Raw genomic sequence first — 24,085 nt, forward strand, 5'->3', positions numbered from 1 at the left:
CTCTGTAAGTCACAGATAAGTCTTCCAACCTCTCCCTCTGTAAGTCACAGACAAGTCTTCCTACCTCTCCCTCTGGTAAGTCACAGACAAGTCTTCCAACTACTCCCTCTGTAAGTCACAGACAAGTCTTCCAACCTCTCCCTCTGTAAGTCACAGACAAGTCTTCCTACCTCTCCCTCTGGTAAGTCACAGACAAGTCTTCCAACTACTCCCTCTGTAAGTCACAGACAAGTCATCCTACCTCTCCCTCTGGTAAGTCACAGACAAGTCTTCCAACTACTCCCTCTGTAAGTCACAGACAAGTCTTCCTACCTCTCCCTCTGTAAGTCACAGACAAGTCTTCCTACCTCTCCCTCTGGTAAGTCACAGACAAGTCTTCCAACTACACCCTCTGTAAGTCACAGACAAGTCATCCTACCTCTCCCTCTGTAAGTCACAGACAAGTCTTCCAACCTCTCCCTCTGTAAGTCACAGACAAGTCTTCCTACCTCTCCCTCTGTAAGTCACAGACAAGTCTTCCTACCTCTCCCTCTGTAAGTCACAGACAAGTCATCCTACCTCTCCCTCTGTAAGTCACAGACAAGTCTTCCAACCTCTCCCTCTGTAAGTCACAGACAAGTCTTCCAACCTCTCCCTCTGTAAGTCACAGACAAGTCATCCTACCTCTCACTCTGTAAGTCACAGATAAGTCTTCCTACCTCTCCCTCTGTAAGTCACAGACAAGTCATCCTACCTCTCCCTCTGTAAGTCACAGACAAGTCTTCCAACCTCTCCCTCTGTAAGTCACAGACAAATCATCCTACCTCTCACTCTGTAAGTCACAGACAAGTCTTCCTACCTCTCCCTCTGTAAGTCACAGACAAATCATCCTACCTCTCACTCTGTAAGTCACAGACAAGTCTTCCTACCTCTCCCTCTCTTATTGTAATGTGGAAAGTTAATATAATCTGTACAGTAACAGTATAGAACATGTCCTGTCTCTGTAAACGGTTTGACAGGAACTTTATTTACCTTTCAACATAAATACGTGTTTCAAAACAGTGCACCCAATCTTGGTTGATTGTATTCCCAGTATGGGGTAATTCAGTAAATCCATGTGTTTAACTTAAAGACCGGTGTGTGTTTCCTTGCAGGGTGCGTCGTCCAGTCTGGTGGTGAAGTTTGCCGACACAGAGAAGGAGAGAGGGCTGAGACGGATGCAGCAGGTGGCATCACAGCTGGGCATCTTCAGCCCCACCATGACACTTAACTTCCCTGCTTACAACGCTTACACACAGGCCGTCAGCGCACAGGCGGTAAGCACACACACCGTTACACACATGCACGGAGGCACGGAGGCACTCATACACACACACACACACACACACACACACACACACTGGTTTGAGTGGTGCTTTGGGTATGAGAGGATGTGATGTTTTTCAAGGGGCTATCACTGTCCTAATCTGCGCTAATGTTATTACTGAATGGACACGTCATTTAGCATTAGCTATCTCTCAACAAAATCCACAGCAACACACACACACACACACACACACACACACACACACACACACACACACACACACACACACACACACACACTTCCTAGTAACCCCAGCTTTTCTGCTGCACAGCCATTAACCCCATGGCTGGATATAACGGACATGTAATTACATCTCTATTCATCCTCTCTCTCTCTCTCTGTCTCTCTCTCTCTCTCTCTCTCTCTCTCTCTCTCTCTCTCTCTCTCTCTCTTTTCTCCCTGTCTCTCTCTCTCTCTCTCGGTCTCTCTCTCTCTCTCTCGCTCTCTCTCTCTCGGTCTCTCTCTCTCTCTCGGTCTCTCTCTCGTTCTCTCTCTCTCTCTCTCGTTCTCTCTCTCTCTCTCTCTCTCTCGGTCTCTCTCTCGGTCTCTCTCTCTCTCTCGCTCTCTCTCTCTCTCGGTCTCTCTCTCTCGGTCTCTCTCTCTCGGTCTCTCTCTCTCTCTCTCTCTCTCTCTCTCTCTCTGTCTCTCAATTCAATTCAAGGGGCTTTATTGGCATGGGAAACATATGTTTACATTGCCAAAGCAAGTGACGTAGATAATAAACAAAAGTGAAATAAACAATCAAAATTAACAGTAAATATTACTCACAAAAGTTCCAAAAGAATAAAGACATTACAAATGTCATATTATGTCTGTATATAGTGTTGTAACGATGTGCAAATAGTTCAAGTACAAAAGGGATAATAAATAAACAAATATAGGTTGTATTTACAATGGTGTTTGTTCTTCACTGGTTGGCCTTTTCTTGTGGCAACAGGTCACAAATCTTTCTGCTGTGATGGTACACTGTGGTATTTCACCCTATAGATACGTGAGTTTATCAAAATTGGATTTGTTTTCAAATTCTTTGTGGACCTGTGTGATCTGAGGGAAATATGTGTCTCTAATATGGTCATACATTGGGTAGGAGGTTAGGAAGTGCAGCTCAGTTTCCACCTCATTTTGTGGGCAGTGAGCACATAGCCTGTCTTTTCTTGAGAGCCATGTCTGCCTACGGCGGCCTTTCTCAATAGCAAGGCTATGCTCACTGAGTCTGTACATAGTCAAAGCTTTCATTAATTTTGGGTCAGTCACAGTGGTCAGGTATTCTGCCGCTGTACTCTCAAATAGCATTCTAGTTTGCTCTGTTTTTTGTTAATTCTTTCCAATGTGTCAAGTAATTATCTTTTTGTTTTTTCATGATTTGGTTGGGTCTAATTGTGCTGATGTCCTGGGGCTCTGTGGGGTGTGTTTGTGTTTGTGAACAGAGCCCCAGGACCAGCTTGCTTAGGGGACTCTTCTCCAGGTTCATCTCTCTGTAGGTGATGGCTTCCTTCCATCTATAGCATTTCTTAATGTTACTCAGTTCCTTTGGCTTTGATGCCTCATGATTGAGTATTGCTCTGTTCAAGTAGACTGTGATTTTGCTGTGGTCTGATAGGGGTGTCAGTGGGCTGACTGTGAACGCTCTGAGAGACTGGGTTGAGGTCAGTGATAAAGTAGTCTACAGTACTACTGCCAAGAGATGAGCTATATGTGTACCTACCATAGGAGTCCCCTCGAAGCCTACCATTGACTATGTACATACCCAGCATGCGACAGAGCTGCAGGAGTTGTGACCCGTTTTTGTTGGTTATGTTGTCATAGTTGTGCCTAGGGGGGCATATGTGGGAGGGAATGCTGTCACCTCCAGGCAGGTGTTTGTCCCCCTGTGTGCTGAGGGTGTCAGGTTCTTGTCCGGTTCTGGCATTTAGGTCGCCACAGACTAGTACATGTCCCTGGGCCTGGAAATGATTGATTTCCCCCTCCAGGATGGAGAAGCTGTCTTCATTAAAGTATGGGGATTCTAGTGGGGGGATATAAGCAGCACACAGGAGGATATTTTTCTCTTTTAGGATAAAAAAAAATTGAATTTCTAGCCAAATGTAGAATGTTCCTGTTTTGATTAATTTAATGGAGTGAGTTAGGTCTACTCTATACCAAATTGGCATACCCCCTGAGTCCCTTCCCTGTTTCACACCTGGTAGTTTGGTGGATGGGACTACCAGCTCTCTGTAACCTAGAGGGCAACCAGTGGGTCCGTCTCCTCTATACCAGGTTTCTTGCAGGATGACAATGTCTGTATTACCGATTTCTTTGGTGAAGTCCGGGTTCTTGCTCTTCAGGCCAAAGGCAGATGACCTCATGCCTTGGATATTCCAGGATGATATAGTGAAGGCTTTTTGTTCCATAGAGTGTCCAATGTTGTTGGTCGTGGTTTGGCCTCAGGCCAGTAAGTGTGAGCAGAGCCTGCTGAGCATCTGGTACATGCCATTGGCTTGAGCGAGTGTGAGAGTGGGGGTTGGGACTGTTTGCCCGCTCACTACCTGGGCGTATGTGTGGCTTCCATGTCGAGGCCCTCTTTGCGGGGGTGGGGTGGGCAGGAGTGGCATAGGCCTGATCTGAGGGGGCCTAAATGGGGAGTGGGCATGGTTGACGTGGGGGGGTGTTGATTTGTTGGGGTGGTAGTGTGGATGTGTCTGGGGGTGCTGTGGTCTGGATGTAATTCCTCTTGGCATGGGTCCTCTATGTGTAGGTCCCGGGGGGGGGGGGTCCTGCAGGTCTGGGTGGGGTGTCTATTGATCTGTTGCTCCTGTGTGAAGTGTTGGGGATACGTTTGAGAGCGATGTCCTTTAGAGTTCGGGCAAAGGTGGGCACTGCTGCCTTGTAGAGGTGGACCTGATCATAGAGGCTGTTCAAGTCCAGGGTGGAGTGGTGGGCCAGGAAAACATTTGGTTTTGAGGCACAGTCACGGGAAATACTTGCGTTTACCCGCTGTATTGTCGCAGGGTGGATGTCTTTTCGTGGTAGCCGGGTGGAGATAACCACTTGTGCGTTGGGGAAAGTAGAAGAAGCCTTTTCAATCACTCCCTTCAGTGCTGTGGCCACCCTTTCCTGCTGTGCTCTCAGGTCGTTTGTGCCTGTGTGTATTATTATGTGGCTAGGTGAGCCTAATTGGTCCTGGTGTTTGGACACCAGAGTTTAGACACACTGTGTTTGGGAAAAAGTTTTTCTTCTTCTATATATTTCCCATTTGAGTCCATAAGTAGTACAATCTGTGTCTTGTGTTTGTCCTCAGTGGGTATGGGGGGGTTGTCAGAAGGGCTATCAGGGTGGCTGACAGGGGGGGGTGCTCGGAGGGGGTGAGAGCCGCTGGGCTTGGGGTTCTTCATTTGTCTGTTCTGCTGTGATGTCGACTCTATGGTCAGGGTCTGGTGTGGACTGTTCTGCTGTGGTGTCGAGACTTTTGTTGGGTGCTGAGGTGGGCTGTTCTGCTGGCTTCTCTGCGGGGGTGGCCACCTCTCTAGTGGGTTGTTCTCTGTCACACGCCGTCCCCCTCAACCTCTCCTCCGTCCCCCTCAACCTCTCCTCCACCAGCAGTCTGATCCTCTCCTCTAGTGCTCTGTTCTGCTCCTCTTTCTCCTGTTGTAGTTGTCTCACCACTGTCCAGAGTGCAGATATGTCTCTGTCCACCTCCAGCTCTCTGGGTCTGTTTAAGGGGGTGTTGTTGTGCTGGACTGTTGTCTGGGTCTGTGCTGACTGAAGTGTAATCACTTGCTGTTCCAGCTCCACCTGCCTTACCTCCAGCTGGGTGAATTTGTCCTTCATTTCAATGAGGGAGTGGTAATCTGTGCTGGGAGGTTGACTCTCCGCTGGGGGTTGCTCGTCTGTAGGGTTACATAATGAAGAGGTCTGGTCTGACCCACTCGGGGTGGGGGTATCTTTATCAAGGGAGAGCTTCTCCTGCTTGTCTAATTCTTTGATTAGGTGAAAGTCAAGCTGAAACTGTTTGGGGTTACCCTGTACCATTACTGTTCCGGACTTATAGATATTTATATTACCTGACTCAGAGTCCTCGTTATCGAGTATTCTGAGTTTCCACCCCTCGTTAACCCCCCCCCTCTCTTAGCAAAGGGGTAGTGTGCTAATATAGCACTGTGCCATGCCAGGGGATGGTTTGTGTGGAAGATAAGGTTGCTGATGTTCCCATTTTTGTAATAGTCAGCAAAAATTGTCTCTTGATTTTCCATAAGGAGCTTCATTTTGTAATCTTTTCTTGCTTTATCATTCTTTACATGCACAGGGTACTGTATTTTAATTACCTCTGAACAGCGGGAGGGAGCTTCTATGGCCTCTCCATTTGGTTGGGATAGACTGTGTGATTCTCCTGCCATTGTTGGGCTAATGGACTTTGACACCTCTCACTTGACACGTCAGTGCTAATTGAAGCTGTATCGAGCTTGGCAGAATAATGTTAGAATTCAGTCCTTATAAAGTAATGTTGTGTATTTTTCTTCTTGGCTTTTGGAAATAAAATATAGTTTCAGACTAAACATTACTCACTCAGTTCCAAGTTGGATGGTGTTTTCAGGTTTCTGTTGTTTTCCAGAGAAAATGCTGAAAAATGCAGGAGCTCATCTGATCCTGACCTCTGCTCTGCTCTCTCTCTCTGTCTGTCTTTCCTCTCTCTCACTCTCTCTCTCCCTGTCTTTCCTCTCTCTCTCACCCTCTCTCTCCCTGTCTTTCCTCTCTCTCTCACTCTCTCTCTCACTGTCTTTCCTCTCTCTCTCTCACTCTCTCTCTCCCTGTCTTTCCTCTCTCTCTCACTCTCTCTCTCCCTGACTTTCCTCTCTCTCTCACTCTCTCTCACCCTGTCTTTCCTCTCTCTCTCACTCTCTCTCCCTGTCTTTCCTCTCTCTCTCACTCTCTCCCTGTCTTTCCTCACTCTCTCACCCTGTCTTTCCTCTCTCTCACTCTCTCTCTCCCTGTCTTTCCTCTCTCTCTCACTCCCTCTCTCTGTCTTTCCTCTCTCTCACTCTCTCTCTCCCTGTCTTTCCTCTCTCTCTCATTCTCTCTCTCCCTGTCTTTCCTCTCTCTCTCCCACTCTCTCTCTCACTGTCTTTCCTCTCTCTCTCACCCTGTCTTTCCTCTCTCTCTCTCACTCTCTCTCTCCCTGTCTTTCCTCTCTCTCTCACTCTCTCTCACCCTGTCTTTCCTCTCTCTCTCACTTTCTCTCACCCTGTCTTTCCTCTCTCTCTCACTCTCTCTCACCCTGTCTTTCCTCTCTCTCTCACTCTCTCTCACCCTGTCTTTCCTCTCTCTCACTCTCTCTCACCCTGTCTTTCCTCTCTCTCTCACTCTCTCTCTCCCTGTCTTTCCTCTCTCTCTCACTCACTCTCTCCCTGTCTTTCCTCTCTCTCACTCTCTCTCTCCCCCTGTCTTTCCTCTCTCTCTCTCCCCCTGTCTTTCCTCTCTCTCACTCTCTCTCCCCCTGTCTTTCCTCTCTCTCTCACTCTCTTCCTCCCTGTCTTTCCTCTCTCTCTCACTCTCTCTCTCTCCCTGTCTTTCCTCTCTCTCTCACTCTGTCTCTCCCTGTCTTTCCTCACTCTCTCACCCTGTCTTTCCTCTCTCTCACTCTCTCTCACCCTGTCTTTCCTCTCTCAATCTCTCTCTCCCTGTCTTTCCTCTCTCTCTCACTCCCTCTCTCCCTGTCTTTCCCCTCTCTCTCACTCTCTCTCTCCCTGTCTTTCCTCTCTCTCTCACTCTCTCTCTCCCTGTCTTTCCTCTCTCTCTCACTCTCTCTCACCCTGTCTTTCCTCTCTCTCTCTCACTCTCTCTCACCCTGTCTTTCCTCTCTCTCACACTCTCTCTCACCCTGTCTTTCCTCTCTCTCTCACTCTCTCTCACCCTGTCTTTCCTCTCTCTCTCACTCTCTCTCTCCCTGTCTTTCCTCTCTCTCTCACTCTCTCTCTCCCTGTCTTTTATCTCTCTCTCACTCACTCTCTCCCTGTCTTTCCTCTCTCTCACTCTCTCTCACCCTGTCTTTCCTCTCTCTCTCACTCTCTCTCCCTGTCTTTCCTCTCTCTCTCACTCTCTTCCTCCCTGTCTTTCCTCTCTCTCTCACTCTCTCTCCCTGTCTTTCCTCTCTCTCTCACTCTCTCTCTCCCTGTCTTTCCTCTCTCTCTCACTCTCTTCCTCCCTGTCTTTCCTCTCTCTCTCACCCTGTCTTTCCTCTCTCACTCACTCTCTCTCTCCCTATCTTTCCTCTCTCTCTCACTCTCTCTCTTCCTCTAGATTGTCCAGCAGCAAGCTCTGGTTGCTCAGTCAGCGTACCTGTCTCCTGTAGCAACTGTTGCCAGTTTACAGATGCAGCAGATGGCAGCGCTCAACGCAAATGGAATCATCGCCACGCCCATCACATCTTCCTCTGGTACACACACACACACACACACACACACACACACACACACACACACACACACACACACACACACACACACACACACACACAGAGAGATGCTTACGGATACTGTATGTTGGTAATAACATGGATTGATCTTATGTTTACAATGCTATGCAGATCAAGTCTGTCTATTTGATGTACATTTACTTCTCTTCATTGGTTTCTAAGTTCATCTGCTTGTGAGTGCATCTCAATAGTGTAAAGTGGCTTCTTCTCCTTGTCTAATCAGCATATTTTACAGTCTACACTAATCGCTTTAACACTCATCTGAAAGCTGGGAATTACCTTTCAACAGTCCACTTTTTTTAACATCAATTCAGATTGAGGAAGGTAGACAAGAGGAGGAAGCCACTTTACAATGAGATGCACCCTTCCCTTAACTCCCTTTGCCCCACTAACCAATCATTGCTTCTCCCCTGCATTTATGCTCTGCCTTTTTCTCTTTCTTATACACTATAGAGTCTAGTAGCTGTCAATCACAATATCTCCTCCACTGTGATTGGTCCTCCCGGTTTGCAGGTACGAATACCCCTCCAACCATCTCAGCCACACCCGTGCCATCACTACCTCCACCTCTAGGAGTCAATGGTTACAGTCCACCAACCAATGGACAGCAAGCATCAGAAGCACTATACACCAATGGCATTCATGCGTACCAAGGTACGAGCTGAATTACCAAAGATAGAATATTTACCACAGAACTACTGATATTTCCATGTGTTCCCTATATTCACTCTCTGCTCTGCCACTCCCTCCCTCCCTGGTCTCCTGCTTCCTTCACTCTCTCCCTCCCTCCATCTCTCCCTCCCTCCCTGCATTCCTGCTTCCCTCCCTCTCTCTCCCTACTTATCTCCCTTCTTCTCTTTCTCCCTCTCTCCCTCCCTCCCTGCCTCCCTCCCTGCCTCCCTGCCTCCCTGCTTTCCTCCCTTTCTCCCTGCAGCCCAGAGTCCAGCATTATCTCTAGATCCTCTCCAGCAGGCGTATGCAGGCATGCAGCACTACACAGGTGGGCCACAGTCACACACACTACCAGCTCCTATGACACTTATAGTGACTGGGTTCATTTTGCATTGTCAGAATGCAGTCCTCAATGCTCTCAGAGGAGGACAGTAATTAACTGGTACAGCAGAGTTCCCCAGCAGTGATTTTATTTGGCCACACAAAGTTTAGGAGATAAAAAAACAAAAGTGATTTTAATTTTTTATATTTTTTCCAACATGATTTCCAATACATAGTAGAGAGATATATGTGATGGTATACAAATGTAAGCATTATTATGTTTTAGTCAAACGTTATATCGGGATACTTGTGGTCAATTTAGAGTATACAAATGACTTGTAATTATGTTCCGGCCTCCTGATCATCAACTCAAGAAAAAAATCAGCCTGCGGCTGGATCTAGTTGATGATCCCTGTGGTACAGGGTCAGAGGTGAATCTAGTTGATGATCCCTGTGGTACAGGGTCAGAGGTGAATCTAGTTGATGATCCCTGTGGTACAGGGTCAAAGGTGAATCTAGTTGATGATCCCTGTGGTACAGGGTCAGAGGTGAATCTAGTTGATGATCCCTGTGGTACAGGGTCAGAGGTGAATCTAGTTGATGATCCCTGTGGTACAGGGTCAAAGGTGAATCTAGTTGATGATCCCTGTGGTACAGGGTCAGAGGTGAATCTAGTTGATGATCCCTGTGGTACAGGGTCAGAGGTGAATCTAGTTGATGATCCCTGTGGTACAGGGTCAGAGGTGAATCTAGTTGATGATCCCTGTGGTACAGGGTCAGAGGTGAATCTAGTTGATGATCCCTGTGGTACAGGGTCAGAGGTGAATCTAGTTGATGATCCCTGTGGTACAGGGTCAAAGGTGAATCTAGTTGATGATCCCTGTGGTACAGGGTCAGAGGTGAATCTAGTTGATGATCCCTATGGTACAGGGTCAGAGGTGAATCTAGTTGATGATCCCTGTGGTACAGGGTCAAAGGTGAATCTAGTTGATGATCCCTGTGGTACAGGGTCAAAGGTGAATCTAGTTGATGATCCCTGTGGTACAGGGTCAAAGGTGAATCTAGTTGATGATCCCTGTGGTACAGGGTCAAAAGTGAATCTAGTTGATGATCCCTGTGGTACAGGGTCAAAGGTGAATCTAGTTGATGATCCCTATGGTACAGGGTCAGAGGTGAATCTAGTTGACGATCCCTGTGGTACAGGGTAAAAGGTGAATCTAGTTGATGATCCCTGTGGTACAGGGTCAGAGGTGAATCTAGTTGATGATCCCTGTGGTACAGGGTCAAAGGTGAATCTAGTTGATGATCCCTGTGGTACAGGGTCAGAGGTGAATCTAGTTGATGATCCCTGTGGTACAGGGTCAAAGGTGAATCTAGTTGATGATCCCTGTGGTACAGGGTCAGAGGTGAATCTAGTTGATGATCCCTGTGGTACAGGGTCAGAGGTGAATCTAGTTGATGATCCCTGGGGTACAGGGTCAGAGGTGAATCTATTTGATGATCCCTGTGGTACAGGGTCAAAGGTGAATCTAGTTGATGATCCCTGTGGTACAGGGTCAAAGGTGAATCTAGTTGATGATCCCTGTGGTACAGGGTCAAAGGTGAATCTAGTTGATGATCCCTGTGGTACAGGGTCAGAGGTGAATCTAGTTGATGATCCCTGTGGTACAGGGTCAAAGGTGAATCTAGTTGATGATCCCTGTGGTACAGGGTCAAAGGTGAATCTAGTTGACGAGCCCTGTGGTACAGGGTCAAAGGTGAATCTAGTTGATGATCCCTGTGGTACAGGGTCAAAGGTGAATCTAGTTGACGATCCCTGTGGTACAGGGTCAAAGGTGAATCTAGTTGATGATCCCTGTGGTACAGGGTCAAAGGTGAATCAAGTTGATGATCCCTGTGGTACAGGGTCAGAGGTGAATCTAGTTGATGATCCCTGTGGTACAGGGTCAAAGGTGAATCTAGTTGATGATCCCTGTGGTACAGGGTCAAAGGTGAATCTAGTTGATGATCCCTGTGGTACAGGGTCAGAGGTGAATCAGGTTGATGATCCCTGTGGTACAGGGTCAAAGGTGAATGTAGTTGATGATCCCTGTGGTACAGGGTCAAAGGTGAATCTAGTTGATGATCCCTGTGGTACAGGGTCAGAGGTGAATCTAGTTGATGATCCCTGTGGTATAGGGTCAGAGGTGAATCTAGTTGATGATCCCTGTGGTATAGGGTCAAAGGTGAATCTAGTTGATGATCCCTGTGGTACAGGGTCAAAGGTGAATCTAGTTGATGATCCCTGTGGTACAGGGTCAGAGGTGAATCTAGTTGATGATCCCTGTGGTATAGGGTCAGAGGTGAATCTAGATGATCCCTGTGGTACAGGGTCAAAGGTGAATCTAGTTGATGATCCCTGTGGTACAGGGTCAGAGGTGAATCTAGTTGATGATCCCTGTGGTACAGGGTCAGAGGTGAATCTCGTTGATGATCCCTGTGGTACAGGGTCAAAGGTGAATGTAGTTGATGATCCCTGTGGTACAGGGTCAGAGGTGAATCTAGTTGATGATCCCTGTGGTACAGGGTCAGAGGTGAATCTCGTTGATGATCCCTGTGGTACAGGGTCAAAGGTGAATGTAGTTGATGATCCCTGTGGTACAGGGTCAGAGGTGAATCTAGTTCATGATCCCTGTGGTACAGGGTCAAAGGTGAATCTAGTTGATGATCCCTGTGGTACAGGGTCAAAGGTGAATCTAGTTGATGATCCCTGTGGTACAGGGTCAAAGTTGAATGTAGTTGATGATCCCTGTGGTACAGGGTCAGAGGTGAATCTAGTTGATGATCCCTGTGGTACAGGGTCAGAGGTGAATCTAGTTGATGATCCCTGTGGTATAGGGTCAGAGGTGAATCTAGTTGATGATCCCTGTGGTACAGGGTCAGAGGTGAATCTAGTTGATGATCCCTGTGGTACAGGGTCAAAGGTGAATCTAGTTGATGATCCCTGTGGTACAGGGTCAAAGGTGAATGTAGTTGATGATCCCTGTGGTATAGGGTCAGAGGTGAATCTAGTTGATGATTCCTGTGGTACAGGGTCAGAGGTGAATCTCGTTGATGATCCCTGTGGTACAGGGTCAAAGGTGAATGTAGTTGATGATCCCTGTGGTACAGGGTCAGAGGTGAATCTAGTTGATGATCCCTGTGGTACAGGGTCAGAGGTGAATCTCGTTGATGATCCCTGTGGTACAGGGTCAAAGGTGAATGTAGTTGATGATCCCTGTGGTACAGGGTCAGAGGTGAATCTAGTTGATGATCCCTGTGGTACAGGGTCAAAGGTGAATCTAGTTGATGATCCCTGTGGTACAGGGTCAAAGGTGAATCTAGTTGATGATCCCTGTGGTACAGGGTCAGAGGTGAATCTAGTTGATGATCCCTGTGGTACAGGGTCAAAGGTGAATGTAGTTGATGATCCCTGTGGTACAGGGTCAGAGGTGAATCTAGTTGATGATCCCTGTGGTACAGGGTCAAAGGTGAATCTAGTTGATGATCCCTGTGGTACAGGGTCAAAGGTGAATCTAGTTGATGATCCCTGTGGTACAGGGTCAGAGGTGAATCTAGTTGATGATCCCTGTGGTATAGGGTCAGAGGTGAATCTAGTTGATGATCCCTGTGGTACAGGGTCAGAGGTGAATCTAGTTGATGATCCCTGTGGTACAGGGTCAGAGGTGAATCTAGTTGATGATCCCTGTGGTACAGGGTCAAAGGTGAATCTAGTTGATGATCCCTGTGGTACATGGTCAGAGGTGAATCTAGTTGATGATCCCTGGGGTACAGGGTCAGAGGTGAATCTCGTTGATGATCCCTGTGGTACAGGGTCAAAGTTGAATGTGGTTGATGATCCCTGTGGTACAGGGTCAGAGGTGAATCTAGTTGATGATCCCTGTGGTACAGGGTCAGAGGTGAATCTAGTTGATGATCCCTGTGGTATAGGGTCAGAGGTGAATCTAGTTGATGATCCCTGTGGTACAGGGTCAGAGGTGAATCTAGTTGATGATCCCTGTGGTACAGGGTCAAAGGTGAATCTAGTTGATGATCCCTGTTGTACAGGGTCAAAGGTGAATGTAGTTGATGATCCCTGTGGTATAGGGTCAGAGGTGAATCTAGTTGATGATTCCTGTGGTACAGGGTCAGAGGTGAATCTAGTTGATGATCCCTGTGGTACAGGGTCAAAGGTGAATGTAGTTGATGATCCCTGTGGTACAGGGTCAGAGGTGAATCTAGTTGATGATCCCTGTGGTACAGGGTCAGACGTGAATCTCGTTGATGATCCCTGTGGTACAGGGTCAAAGGTGAATGTAGTTGATGATCCCTGTGGTACAGGGTCAGAGGTGAATCTAGTTGATGATCCCTGTGGTACAGGGTCAGAGGTGAATCTAGTTGATGATCCCTGTTGTACAGGGTCAATGGTGAATCTAGTTGATGATCCCTGTGGTACAGGGTCAGAGGTGAATCTAGTTGATGATCCCTGTGGTACAGGGTCAAAGGTGAATCTAGTTGATGATCCCTGTGGTACAGGGTCAGAGGTGAATCTAGTTGATGATCCCTGTGGTACAGGGTCAGAGGTGAATCTAGTTGATGATCCCTGTGGTACAGGGTCAAAGGTGAATCTAGTTGATGATCCCTGTGGTACAGGGTCAGAGGTGAATCTAGTTGATGATCCCTGTGGTACAGGGTCAGAGGTGAATCTAGTTGATGATCCCTGTGGTACAGGGTCAGAGGTGAATCTAGTTGATGATCCCTGTGGTACAGGGTCAGAGGTGAATCTAGTTGATGATCCCTGTGGTACAGGGTCAAAGGTGAATCTAGTTGATGATCCCTATGGTACAGGGTCAAAGGTGAATCTAGTTGATGATCCCTGTGGTACAGGGTCAGAGGTGAATCTAGTTGATGATCCCTATGGTACAGGGTCAAAGGTGAATCTAGTTGATGATCCCTGTGGTACAGGGTCAGAGGTGAATCTAGTTGATGATCCCTATGGTACAGGGTCAGAGGTGAATCTAGTTGATGATCCCTGTGGTACAGGGTCAGAGGTGAATCTAGTTGATGATCCATGTGGTACAGGGTCAGAGGTGAATCTAGTTGATGATCCCTGTGGTACAGGGTCAGAGGTGAATGTAGTTGATGATCCCTGTGGTACAGGGTCAGAGGTGAATCTAGTTGATGATCCCTATGGTACAGGGTCAGAGGTGAATCTAGTTGATGATCCCTGTGGTACAGTGTCAGAGGTGAATGTAGTTGATGATCCCTGTGGTACAGGGTCAAAGGTGAATCTAGTTGATGATCCCTGTGGTACAGGGTCAGAGGTGAATCTAGTTGATGATCCCTGTGGTACAGGGTCAGAGGTGAATGTAGTTGATGATCCCTGTGGTACAGGGTCAGAGGTGAATCTAGTTGATGATCCCTGTGGTACAGGGTCAGAGGTGAATCTAGTTGACGATCCCTGTGGTATAGGGTCAGAGGTGAATCTAGTTGACGATCCCTGGGATACAGGGTCAAAGGTGAATCTAGTTGATGATCCCTGTGGTACAGGGTCAGAGGTGAATCTAGTTGATGATCCCTGTGGTATAGGATCAGAGGTGAATCTAGTTGACGATCCCTGTGGTATAGGGTCAGAGGTGAATCTAGTTGACGATCCCTGTGGTACAGGGTCAAAGGTGAATCTAGTTGATGATCCCTGTGGTACAGGGTCAGAGGTGAATCTAGTTGATGATCCCTGTGGTACAGGGTCAAAGGTGAATCTAGTTGATGATCCCTGTGGTACAGGGTCAAAGGTGAATCTAGTTGATGATCCCTGTGGTACAGGGTCAGAGGTGAATCTAGTTGATGATCCCTGTGGTACAGGGTCAGAGGTGAATCTAGTTGATGATCCCTGTGGTACAGGGTCAAAGGTGAATCTAGTTGATGATCCCTGTGGTACAGGGTCAGAGGTGAATGTAGTTGATGATCCCTGTGGTACAGGGTCAGAGGTGAATCTAGTTGATGATCCCTGTGGTACAGGGTCAGAGGTGAATCTAGTTGATGATCCCTGTGGTATAGGGTCAGAGGTGAATCTAGTTGATGATCCCTGTGGTACAGGGTCAGAGGTGAATCTAGTTGATGATCCCTGTGGTACAGGGTCAAAGGTGAATCTAGTTGATGATCCCTGTGGTACAGGGTCAAAGGTGAATGTAGTTGATGATCCCTGTGGTATAGGGTCAGAGGTGAATCTAGTTGATGATTCCTGTGGTACAGGGTCAGAGGTGAATCTCATTGATGATCCCTGTGGTACAGGGTCAAAGGTGAATGTAGTTGATGATCCCTGTGGTACAGGGTCAGAGGTGAATCTAGTTGATGATCCCTGTGGTACAGGGTCAGAGGTGAATCTCGTTGATGATCCCTGTGGTACAGGGTCAAAGGTGAATGTAGTTGATGATCCCTGTGGTACAGGGTCAGAGGTGAATCTAGTTGATGATCCCTGTGGTACAGGGTCAGAGGTGAATCTAGTTGATGATCCCTGTTGTACAGGGTCAAAGGTGAATCTAGTTGATGATCCCTGTGGTACAGGGTCAGAGGTGAATCTAGTTGATGATCCCTGTGGTACAGGGTTCAAAGGTGAATCTAGTTGATGATCCCTGTGGTACAGGGTCAGAGGTGAATCTAGTTGATGATCCCTGTGGTATAGGGTCAGAGGTGAATCTAGTTGATGATCCCTGTGGTACAGGGTCAAAGGTGAATCTAGTTGATGATCCCTGTGGTACAGGGTCAGAGGTGAATCTAGTTGACGATCCCTGTGGTACAGGGTCAGAGGTGAATCTAGTTGATGATCCCTGTGGTACAGGGTCAAAGGTGAATCTAGTGATGATCCCTGTGGTACAGGGTCAAAGGTGAATCTAGTTGATGATCCCTGTGGTACAGGGTCAGAGGTGAATCTAGTTGATGATCCCTGTGGTACAGGGTCAGAGGTGAATCTAGTTGATGATCCCTGTGGTACAGGGTCAAAGGTGAATCTAGTGATGATCCCTGTGGTACAGGGTCAAAGGTGAATCTAGTTGATGATCCCTGTGGTACAGGGTCAGAGGTGAATCTAGTTGATGATCCCTGTGGTACAGGGTCAGAGGTGAATCTAGTTGATGATCCCTGTGGTACAGGGTCAGAGGTGAATCTAGTTGATGATCCCTATGGTACAGGGTCAGAGGTGAATGTAGTTGATGATCCCTGTGGTACAGGGTCAGAGGTGAATCTAGTTGATGATCCCTATGGTACAGGGTCAGAGGTGAATCTAGTTGATGATCCCTGTGGTATAGGGTCAGAGGTGAATCTAGTTGATGATCCCTGTGGTACAGGGTCAAAGGTGAATCTAGTTGATGATCCCTGTGGTACAGGGTCAAAGGTGAATCTAGTTGATGATCCCTGTGGTACAGGGTCAGAGGTGAATCTAGTTGATGATCCCTGTGGTACAGGGTCAGAGGTGAATCTAGTTGATGATCCCTATGGTACAGGGTCAGAGGTGAATCTAGTTGATGATCCCTGTGGTATAGGGTCAGAGGTGAATCTAGTTGATGATCCCTGTGGTACAGGGTCAAAGGTGAATCTAGTTGATGATCCCTGTGGTACAGGGTCAGAGGTGAATCTAGTTGACGATCCCTGTGGTACAGGGTCAGAGGTGAATCTAGTTGATGATCCCTGTGGTACAGGGTCAAAGGTGAATCTAGTGATGATCCCTGTGGTACAGGGTCAAAGGTGAATCTAGTTGATGATCCCTGTGGTACAGGGTCAGAGGTGAATCTAGTTGATGATCCCTGTGGTACAGGGTCAGAGGTGAATCTAGTTGATGATCCCTGTGGTACAGGGTCAAAGGTGAATCTAGTGATGATCCCTGTGGTACAGGGTCAAAGGTGAATCTAGTTGATGATCCCTGTGGTACAGGGTCAGAGGTGAATCTAGTTGATGATCCCTGTGGTACAGGGTCAGAGGTGAATCTAGTTGATGATCCCTGTGGTACAGGGTCAGAGGTGAATCTAGTTGATGATCCCTATGGTACAGGGTCAGAGGTGAATGTAGTTGATGATCCCTGTGGTACAGGGTCAGAGGTGAATCTAGTTGATGATCCCTATGGTACAGGGTCAGAGGTGAATCTAGTTGATGATCCCTGTGGTATAGGGTCAGAGGTGAATCTAGTTGATGATCCCTGTGGTACAGGGTCAAAGGTGAATCTAGTTGATGATCCCTGTGGTACAGGGTCAAAGGTGAATCTAGTTGATGATCCCTGTGGTACAGGGTCAGAGGTGAATCTAGTTGATGATCCCTGTGGTACAGGGTCAGAGGTGAATCTAGTTGATGATCCCTATGGTACAGGGTCAGAGGTGAATCTAGTTGATGATCCCTGTGGTACAGGGTCAAAGGTGAATCTAGTTGATGATCCCTGTGGTACAGGGTCAGAGGTGAATCTAGTTGATGATTCCTGTGGTACAGGGTCAGAGGTGAATCTAGTTGATGATCCCTGTGGTACAGGGTCAAAGGTGAATCTAGTTGATGATCCCTGTGGTACAGGGTCAGAGGTGAATCTAGTTGATGATCCCTGTGGTACAGGGTCAGAGGTGAATCTAGTTGATGATCCCTGTGGTACAGGGTCAAAGGTGAATCTAGTTGATGATCCCTGTGGTACAGGGTCAGAGGTGAATCTAGTTGATGATCCCTGTGGTACAGGGTCAAAGGTGAATCTAGTTGATGATCCCTGTGGTACAGGGTCAGAGGTGAATCTAGTTGATGATCCCTGTGGTACAGGGTCAGAGGTGAATGTAGTTGATGATCCCTGTGGTACAGAGTCAGAGGTGAATCTAGTTGATGATCCCTATGGTACAGGGTCAGAGGTGAATGTAGTTGATGATCCCTGTGGTACAGGGTCAGAGGTGAATCTAGTTGATGATCCCTATGGTACAGGGTCAGAGGTGAATGTAGTTGATGATCCCTGTGTTACAGGGTCAGAGGTGAATCTAGTTGATGATCCCTGTGGTACAGGGTCAGAGGTGAATGTAGTTGATGATCCCTGTGGTACAGGGTCAGAGGTGAATGTAGTTGATGATCCCTGTGGTACAGGGTCAGAGGTGAATCTAGTTGATGATCCCTATGGTACAGGGTCAGAGGTGAATGTAGTTGATGATCCCTGTGGTACAGGGTCAGAGGTGAATCTAGTTGATGATCCCTATGGTACAGGGTCAGAGGTGAATCTAGTTGATGATCCCTGTGGTACAGGGTCAGAGGTAAATGTAGTTGATGATCCCTGTGGTACAGGGTCAAAGGTGAATCTAGTTGATGATCCCTGTGGTACAGGGTCAGAGGTGAATCTAGTTGATGATCCCTGTGGTACAGGGTCAGAGGTTTATGTAGTTGATGATCCCTGTGGTACAGGGTCAGAGGTGAATCTAGTTGATGATCCCTATGGTACAGGGTCAGAGGTGAATCTAGTTGATGATCCCTGTGGTACAGGGTCAGAGGTGAATCTAGTTGACGATCCCTGTGGTATAGGGTCAGAGGTGAATCTAGTTGACGATCCCTGGGGTACAGGGTCAAAGGTGAATCTAGTTGATGATCCCTGTGGTACAGGGTCAGAGGTGAATCTAGTTGATGATCCCTGTGGTATAGGGTCAGAGGTGAATCTAGTTGACGATCCCTGTGGTATAGGGTCAGAGGTGAATCTAGTTGACGATCCCTGTGGTACAGGGTCAAAGGTGAATCTAGTTGATGATCCCTGTGGTACAGGGTCAGAGGTGAATCTAGTTGATGATCCCTGTGGTACAGGGTCAGAGGTGAATCTAGTTGATGATCCCTGTGGTACAGGGTCAGAGGTGAATCTAGTTGATGATCCCTGTGGTACAGGGTCAAAGGTGAATCTAGTTGATGATCCCTGTGGTACAGGGTCAGAGGTGAATCTAGTTGATGATCCCTGTGGTACAGGGTCAGAGGTGAATCTAGTTGACGATCCCTGGGGTACAGGGTCAGAGGTGAATCTAGTTGACGATCCCTGTGGTACAGGGTCAGAGGTGAATCTAGTTGATGATCCCTGTGGTACAGGGTCAGAGGTGAATCTCGTTGATGATCCCTGTGGTACAGGGTCAAAGGTGAATGTAGTTGATGATCCCTGTGGTACAGGGTCAGAGGTGAATCTAGTTGATGATCCCTGTGGTACAGGGTCAAAGGTGAATCTAGTTGATGATCCCTGTGGTACAGGGTCAAAGGTGAATCTAGTTGATGATCCCTGTGGTACAGGGTCAGAGGTGAATCTAGTTGATGATCCCTGTGGTACAGGGTCAAAGGTGAATGTAGTTGATGATCCCTGTGGTACAGGGTCAGAGGTGAATCTAGTTGATGATCCCTGTGGTACAGGGTCAAAGGTGAATCTAGTTGATGATCCCTGTGGTACAGGGTCAAAGGTGAATCTAGTTGATGATCCCTGTGGTACAGGGTCAAAGGTGAATCTAGTTGATGATCCCTGTGGTACAGGGTCAGAGGTGAATCTAGTTGATGATCCCTGTGGTACAGGGTCAAAGGTGAATCTAGTTGATGATCCCTGTGGTACAGGGTCAGAGGTGAATCTAGTTGATGATCCCTGTGGTACAGGGTCAAAGGTGAATCTAGTTGATGATCCCTGTGGTACAGGGTCAGAGGTGAATCTAGTTGATGATTCCTGTGGTACAGGGTCAGAGGTGAATCTAGTTGATGATCCCTGTGGTACAGGGTCAAAGGTGAATCTAGTTGATGATCCCTGTGGTACAGGGTCAGAGGTGAATCTAGTTGATGATCCCTGTGGTACAGGGTCAGAGGTGAATCTAGTTGATGATCCCTGTGGTACAGGGTCAAAGGTGAATCTAGTTGATGATCCCTGTGGTACAGGGTCAGAGGTGAATCTAGTTGATGATCCCTGTGGTACAGGGTCAAAGGTGAATCTAGTTGATGATCCCTGTGGTACAGGGTCAGAGGTGAATCTAGTTGATGATCCCTGTGGTACAGGGTCAGAGGTGAATGTAGTTGATGATCCCTGTGGTACAGAGTCAGAGGTGAATCTAGTTGATGATCCCTATGGTACAGGGTCAGAGGTGAATGTAGTTGATGATCCCTGTGGTACAGGGTCAGAGGTGAATCTAGTTGATGATCCCTATGGTACAGGGTCAGAGGTGAATGTAGTTGATGATCCCTGTGTTACAGGGTCAGAGGTGAATCTAGTTGATGATCCCTGTGGTACAGGGTCAGAGGTGAATGTAGTTGATGATCCCTGTGGTACAGGGTCAGAGGTGAATGTAGTTGATGATCCCTGTGGTACAGGGTCAGAGGTGAATCTAGTTGATGATCCCTATGGTACAGGGTCAGAGGTGAATGTAGTTGATGATCCCTGTGGTACAGGGTCAGAGGTGAATCTAGTTGATGATCCCTATGGTACAGGGTCAGAGGTGAATCTAGTTGATGATCCCTGTGGTACAGGGTCAGAGGTAAATGTAGTTGATGATCCCTGTGGTACAGGGTCAAAGGTGAATCTAGTTGATGATCCCTGTGGTACAGGGTCAGAGGTGAATCTAGTTGATGATCCCTGTGGTACAGGGTCAGAGGTGAATGTAGTTGATGATCCCTGTGGTACAGGGTCAGAGGTGAATCTAGTTGATGATCCCTATGGTACAGGGTCAGAGGTGAATCTAGTTGATGATCCCTGTGGTACAGGGTCAGAGGTGAATCTAGTTGACGATCCCTGTGGTATAGGGTCAGAGGTGAATCTAGTTGACGATCCCTGGGGTACAGGGTCAAAGGTGAATCTAGTTGATGATCCCTGTGGTACAGGGTCAGAGGTGAATCTAGTTGATGATCCCTGTGGTATAGGGTCAGAGGTGAATCTAGTTGACGATCCCTGTGGTATAGGGTCAGAGGTGAATCTAGTTGACGATCCCTGTGGTACAGGGTCAAAGGTGAATCTAGTTGATGATCCCTGTGGTACAGGGTCAGAGTTGAATCTAGTTGATGATCCCTGTGGTACAGGGTCAGAGGTGAATCTAGTTGATGATCCCTGTGGTACAGGGTCAGAGGTGAATCTAGTTGATGATCCCTGTGGTACAGGGTCAAAGGTGAATCTAGTTGATGATCCCTGTGGTACAGGGTCAGAGGTGAATCTAGTTGATGATCCCTGTGGTACAGGGTCAGAGGTGAATCTAGTTGACGATCCCTGGGGTACAGGGTCAGAGGTGAATCTAGTTGACGATCCCTGTGGTACAGGGTCAGAGGTGAATCTAGTTGATGATCCCTGTGGTACAGGGTCAGAGGTGAATCTCGTTGATGATCCCTGTGGTACAGGGTCAAAGGTGAATGTAGTTGATGATCCCTGTGGTACAGGGTCAGAGGTGAATCTAGTTGATGATCCCTGTGGTACAGGGTCAAAGGTGAATCTAGTTGATGATCCCTGTGGTACAGGGTCAAAGGTGAATCTAGTTGATGATCCCTGTGGTACAGGGTCAGAGGTGAATCTAGTTGATGATCCCTGTGGTACAGGGTCAAAGGTGAATGTAGTTGATGATCCCTGTGGTACAGGGTCAGAGGTGAATCTAGTTGATGATCCCTGTGGTACAGGGTCAAAGGTGAATCTAGTTGATGATCCCTGTGGTACAGGGTCAAAGGTGAATCTAGTTGATGATCCCTGTGGTACAGGGTCAGAGGTGAATCTAGTTGATGATCCCTGTGGTATAGGGTCAGAGGTGAATCTAGTTGATGATCCCTGTGGTACAGGGTCAGAGGTGAATCTAGTTGATGATCCCTGTGGTACAGGGTCAGAGGTGAATCTAGTTGATGATCCCTGTGGTACAGGGTCAAAGGTGAATCTAGTTGATGATCCCTGTGGTACATGGTCAGAGGTGAATCTAGTTGATGATCCCTGGGGTACAGGGTCAGAGGTGAATCTCGTTGATGATCCCTGTGGTACAGGGTCAAAGTTGAATGTGGTTGATGATCCCTGTGGTACAGGGTCAGAGGTGAATCTAGTTGATGATCCCTGTGGTACAGGGTCAGAGGTGAATCTAGTTGATGATCCCTGTGGTATAGGGTCAGAGGTGAATCTAGTTGATGATCCCTGTGGTACAGGGTCAGAGGTGAATCTAGTTGATGATCCCTGTGGTACAGGGTCAAAGGTGAATCTAGTTGATGATCCCTGTTGTACAGGGTCAAAGGTGAATGTAGTTGATGATCCCTGTGGTATAGGGTCAGAGGTGAATCTAGTTGATGATTCCTGTGGTACAGGGTCAGAGGTGAATCTAGTTGATGATCCCTGTGGTACAGGGTCAAAGGTGAATGTAGTTGATGATCCCTGTGGTACAGGGTCAGAGGTGAATCTAGTTGATGATCCCTGTGGTACAGGGTCAGAGGTGAATCTCGTTGATGATCCCTGTGGTACAGGGTCAAAGGTGAATGTAGTTGATGATCCCTGTGGTACAGGGTCAGAGGTGAATCTAGTTGATGATCCCTGTGGTACAGGGTCAGAGGTGAATCTAGTTGATGATCCCTGTTGTACAGGGTCAAAGGTGAATCTAGTTGATGATCCCTGTGGTACAGGGTCAGAGGTGAATCTAGTTGATGATCCCTGTGGTACAGGGTCAAAGGTGAATCTAGTTGATGATCCCTGTGGTACAGGGTCAGAGGTGAATCTAGTTGATGATCCCTGTGGTACAGGGTCAGAGGTGAATCTAGTTGATGATCCCTGTGGTACAGGGTCAAAGGTGAATCTAGTTGATGATCCCTGTGGTACAGGGTCAGAGGTGAATCTAGTTGATGATCCCTGTGGTACAGGGTCAGAGGTGAATCTAGTTGATGATCCCTGTGGTACAGGGTCAAAGGTGAATCTAGTTGATGATCCCTGTGGTACAGGGTCAAAGGTGAATCTAGTTGATGATCCCTGTGGTACAGGGTCAGAGGTGAATCTAGTTGATGATCCCTGTGGTACAGGGTCAGAGGTGAATCTAGTTGATGATCCCTGTGGTACAGGGTCAGAGGTGAATCTAGTTGATGATCCCTGTGGTACAGGGTCAAAGGTGAATCTAGTTGATGATCCCTATGGTACAGGGTCAAAGGTGAATCTAGTTGATGATCCCTATGGTACAGGGTCAAAGGTGAATCTAGTTGATGATCCCTGTGGTACAGGGTCAGAGGTGAATCTAGTTGATGATCCCTGTGGTACAGGGTCAGAGGTGAATCTAGTTGATGATCCCTGTGGTACAGGGTCAGAGGTGAATGTAGTTGATGATCCCTGTGGTACAGGGTCAGAGGTGAATCTAGTTGATGATCCCTATGGTACAGGGTCAGAGGTGAATCTAGTTGATGATCCCTGTGGTACAGTGTCAGAGGTGAATGTAGTTGATGATCCCTGTGGTACAGGGTCAAAGGTGAATCTAGTTGATGATCCCTGTGGTACAGGGTCAGAGGTGAATCTAGTTGATGATCCCTGTGGTACAGGGTCAGAGGTGAATGTAGTTGATGATCCCTGTGGTACAGGGTCAGAGGTGAATCTAGTTGATGATCCCTGTGGTACAGGGTCAGAGGTGAATCTAGTTGACGATCCCTGTGGTATAGGGTCAGAGGTGAATCTAGTTGACGATCCCTGGGATACAGGGTCAAAGGTGAATCTAGTTGATGATCCCTGTGGTACAGGGTCAGAGGTGAATCTAGTTGATGATCCCTGTGGTATAGGATCAGAGGTGAATCTAGTTGACGATCCCTGTGGTATAGGGTCAGAGGTGAATCTAGTTGACGATCCCTGTGGTACAGGGTCAAAGGTGAATCTAGTTGATGATCCCTGTGGTACAGGGTCAGAGGTGAATTTAGTTGATGATCCCTGTGGTACAGGGTCAAAGGTGAATCTAGTTGATGATCCCTGTGGTACAGGGTCAAAGGTGAATCTAGTTGATGATCCCTGTGGTACAGGGTCAGAGGTGAATCTAGTTGATGATCCCTGTGGTACAGGGTCAGAGGTGAATCTAGTTGATGATCCCTGTGGTACAGGGTCAAAGGTGAATCTAGTTGATGATCCCTGTGGTACAGGGTCAAAGGTGAATCTAGTTGATGATCCCTGTGGTACAGGGTCAGAGGTGAATCTAGTTGATGATCCCTGTGGTACAGGGTCAGAGGTGAATCTAGTTGATGATCCCTGTGGTACAGGGTCAGAGGTGAATCTAGTTGATGATCCCTGTGGTACAGGGTCAAAGGTGAATCTAGTTGATGATCCCTATGGTACAGGGTCAAAGGTGAATCTAGTTGAT

General features: G+C 47.6%; 1 protein-coding gene across 2 annotated transcripts in view; it reads left to right on the forward strand.

The window, feature by feature from the left end:
• Positions 1-24,085, forward strand: part of LOC135520687 (CUGBP Elav-like family member 3) — a 104,332-nt gene that overhangs the window by 69,764 nt on the left and 10,483 nt on the right. Inside the window, exons 7-10 of one of the 2 annotated variants that reach the window (XM_064946422.1) lie at positions 1,134-1,295; positions 7,619-7,754; positions 8,307-8,447; positions 8,728-8,793. In XM_064946422.1, the coding sequence (XP_064802494.1) occupies positions 1,134-1,295; positions 7,619-7,754; positions 8,307-8,447; positions 8,728-8,793 (505 nt within the window). Of the gene's footprint in view, positions 1-1,133; positions 1,296-7,618; positions 7,755-8,246; positions 8,448-8,727; positions 8,794-24,085 lie in introns of both variants that reach the window. The other variant, XM_064946423.1, reaches the window with a different exon arrangement.

The sequence above is a fragment of the Oncorhynchus masou genome, chromosome 29 (genome assembly GCF_036934945.1).
Source record: "Oncorhynchus masou masou isolate Uvic2021 chromosome 29, UVic_Omas_1.1, whole genome shotgun sequence".
In the NCBI taxonomy this organism is placed as follows: Eukaryota; Metazoa; Chordata; class Actinopteri; order Salmoniformes; family Salmonidae; genus Oncorhynchus; species Oncorhynchus masou.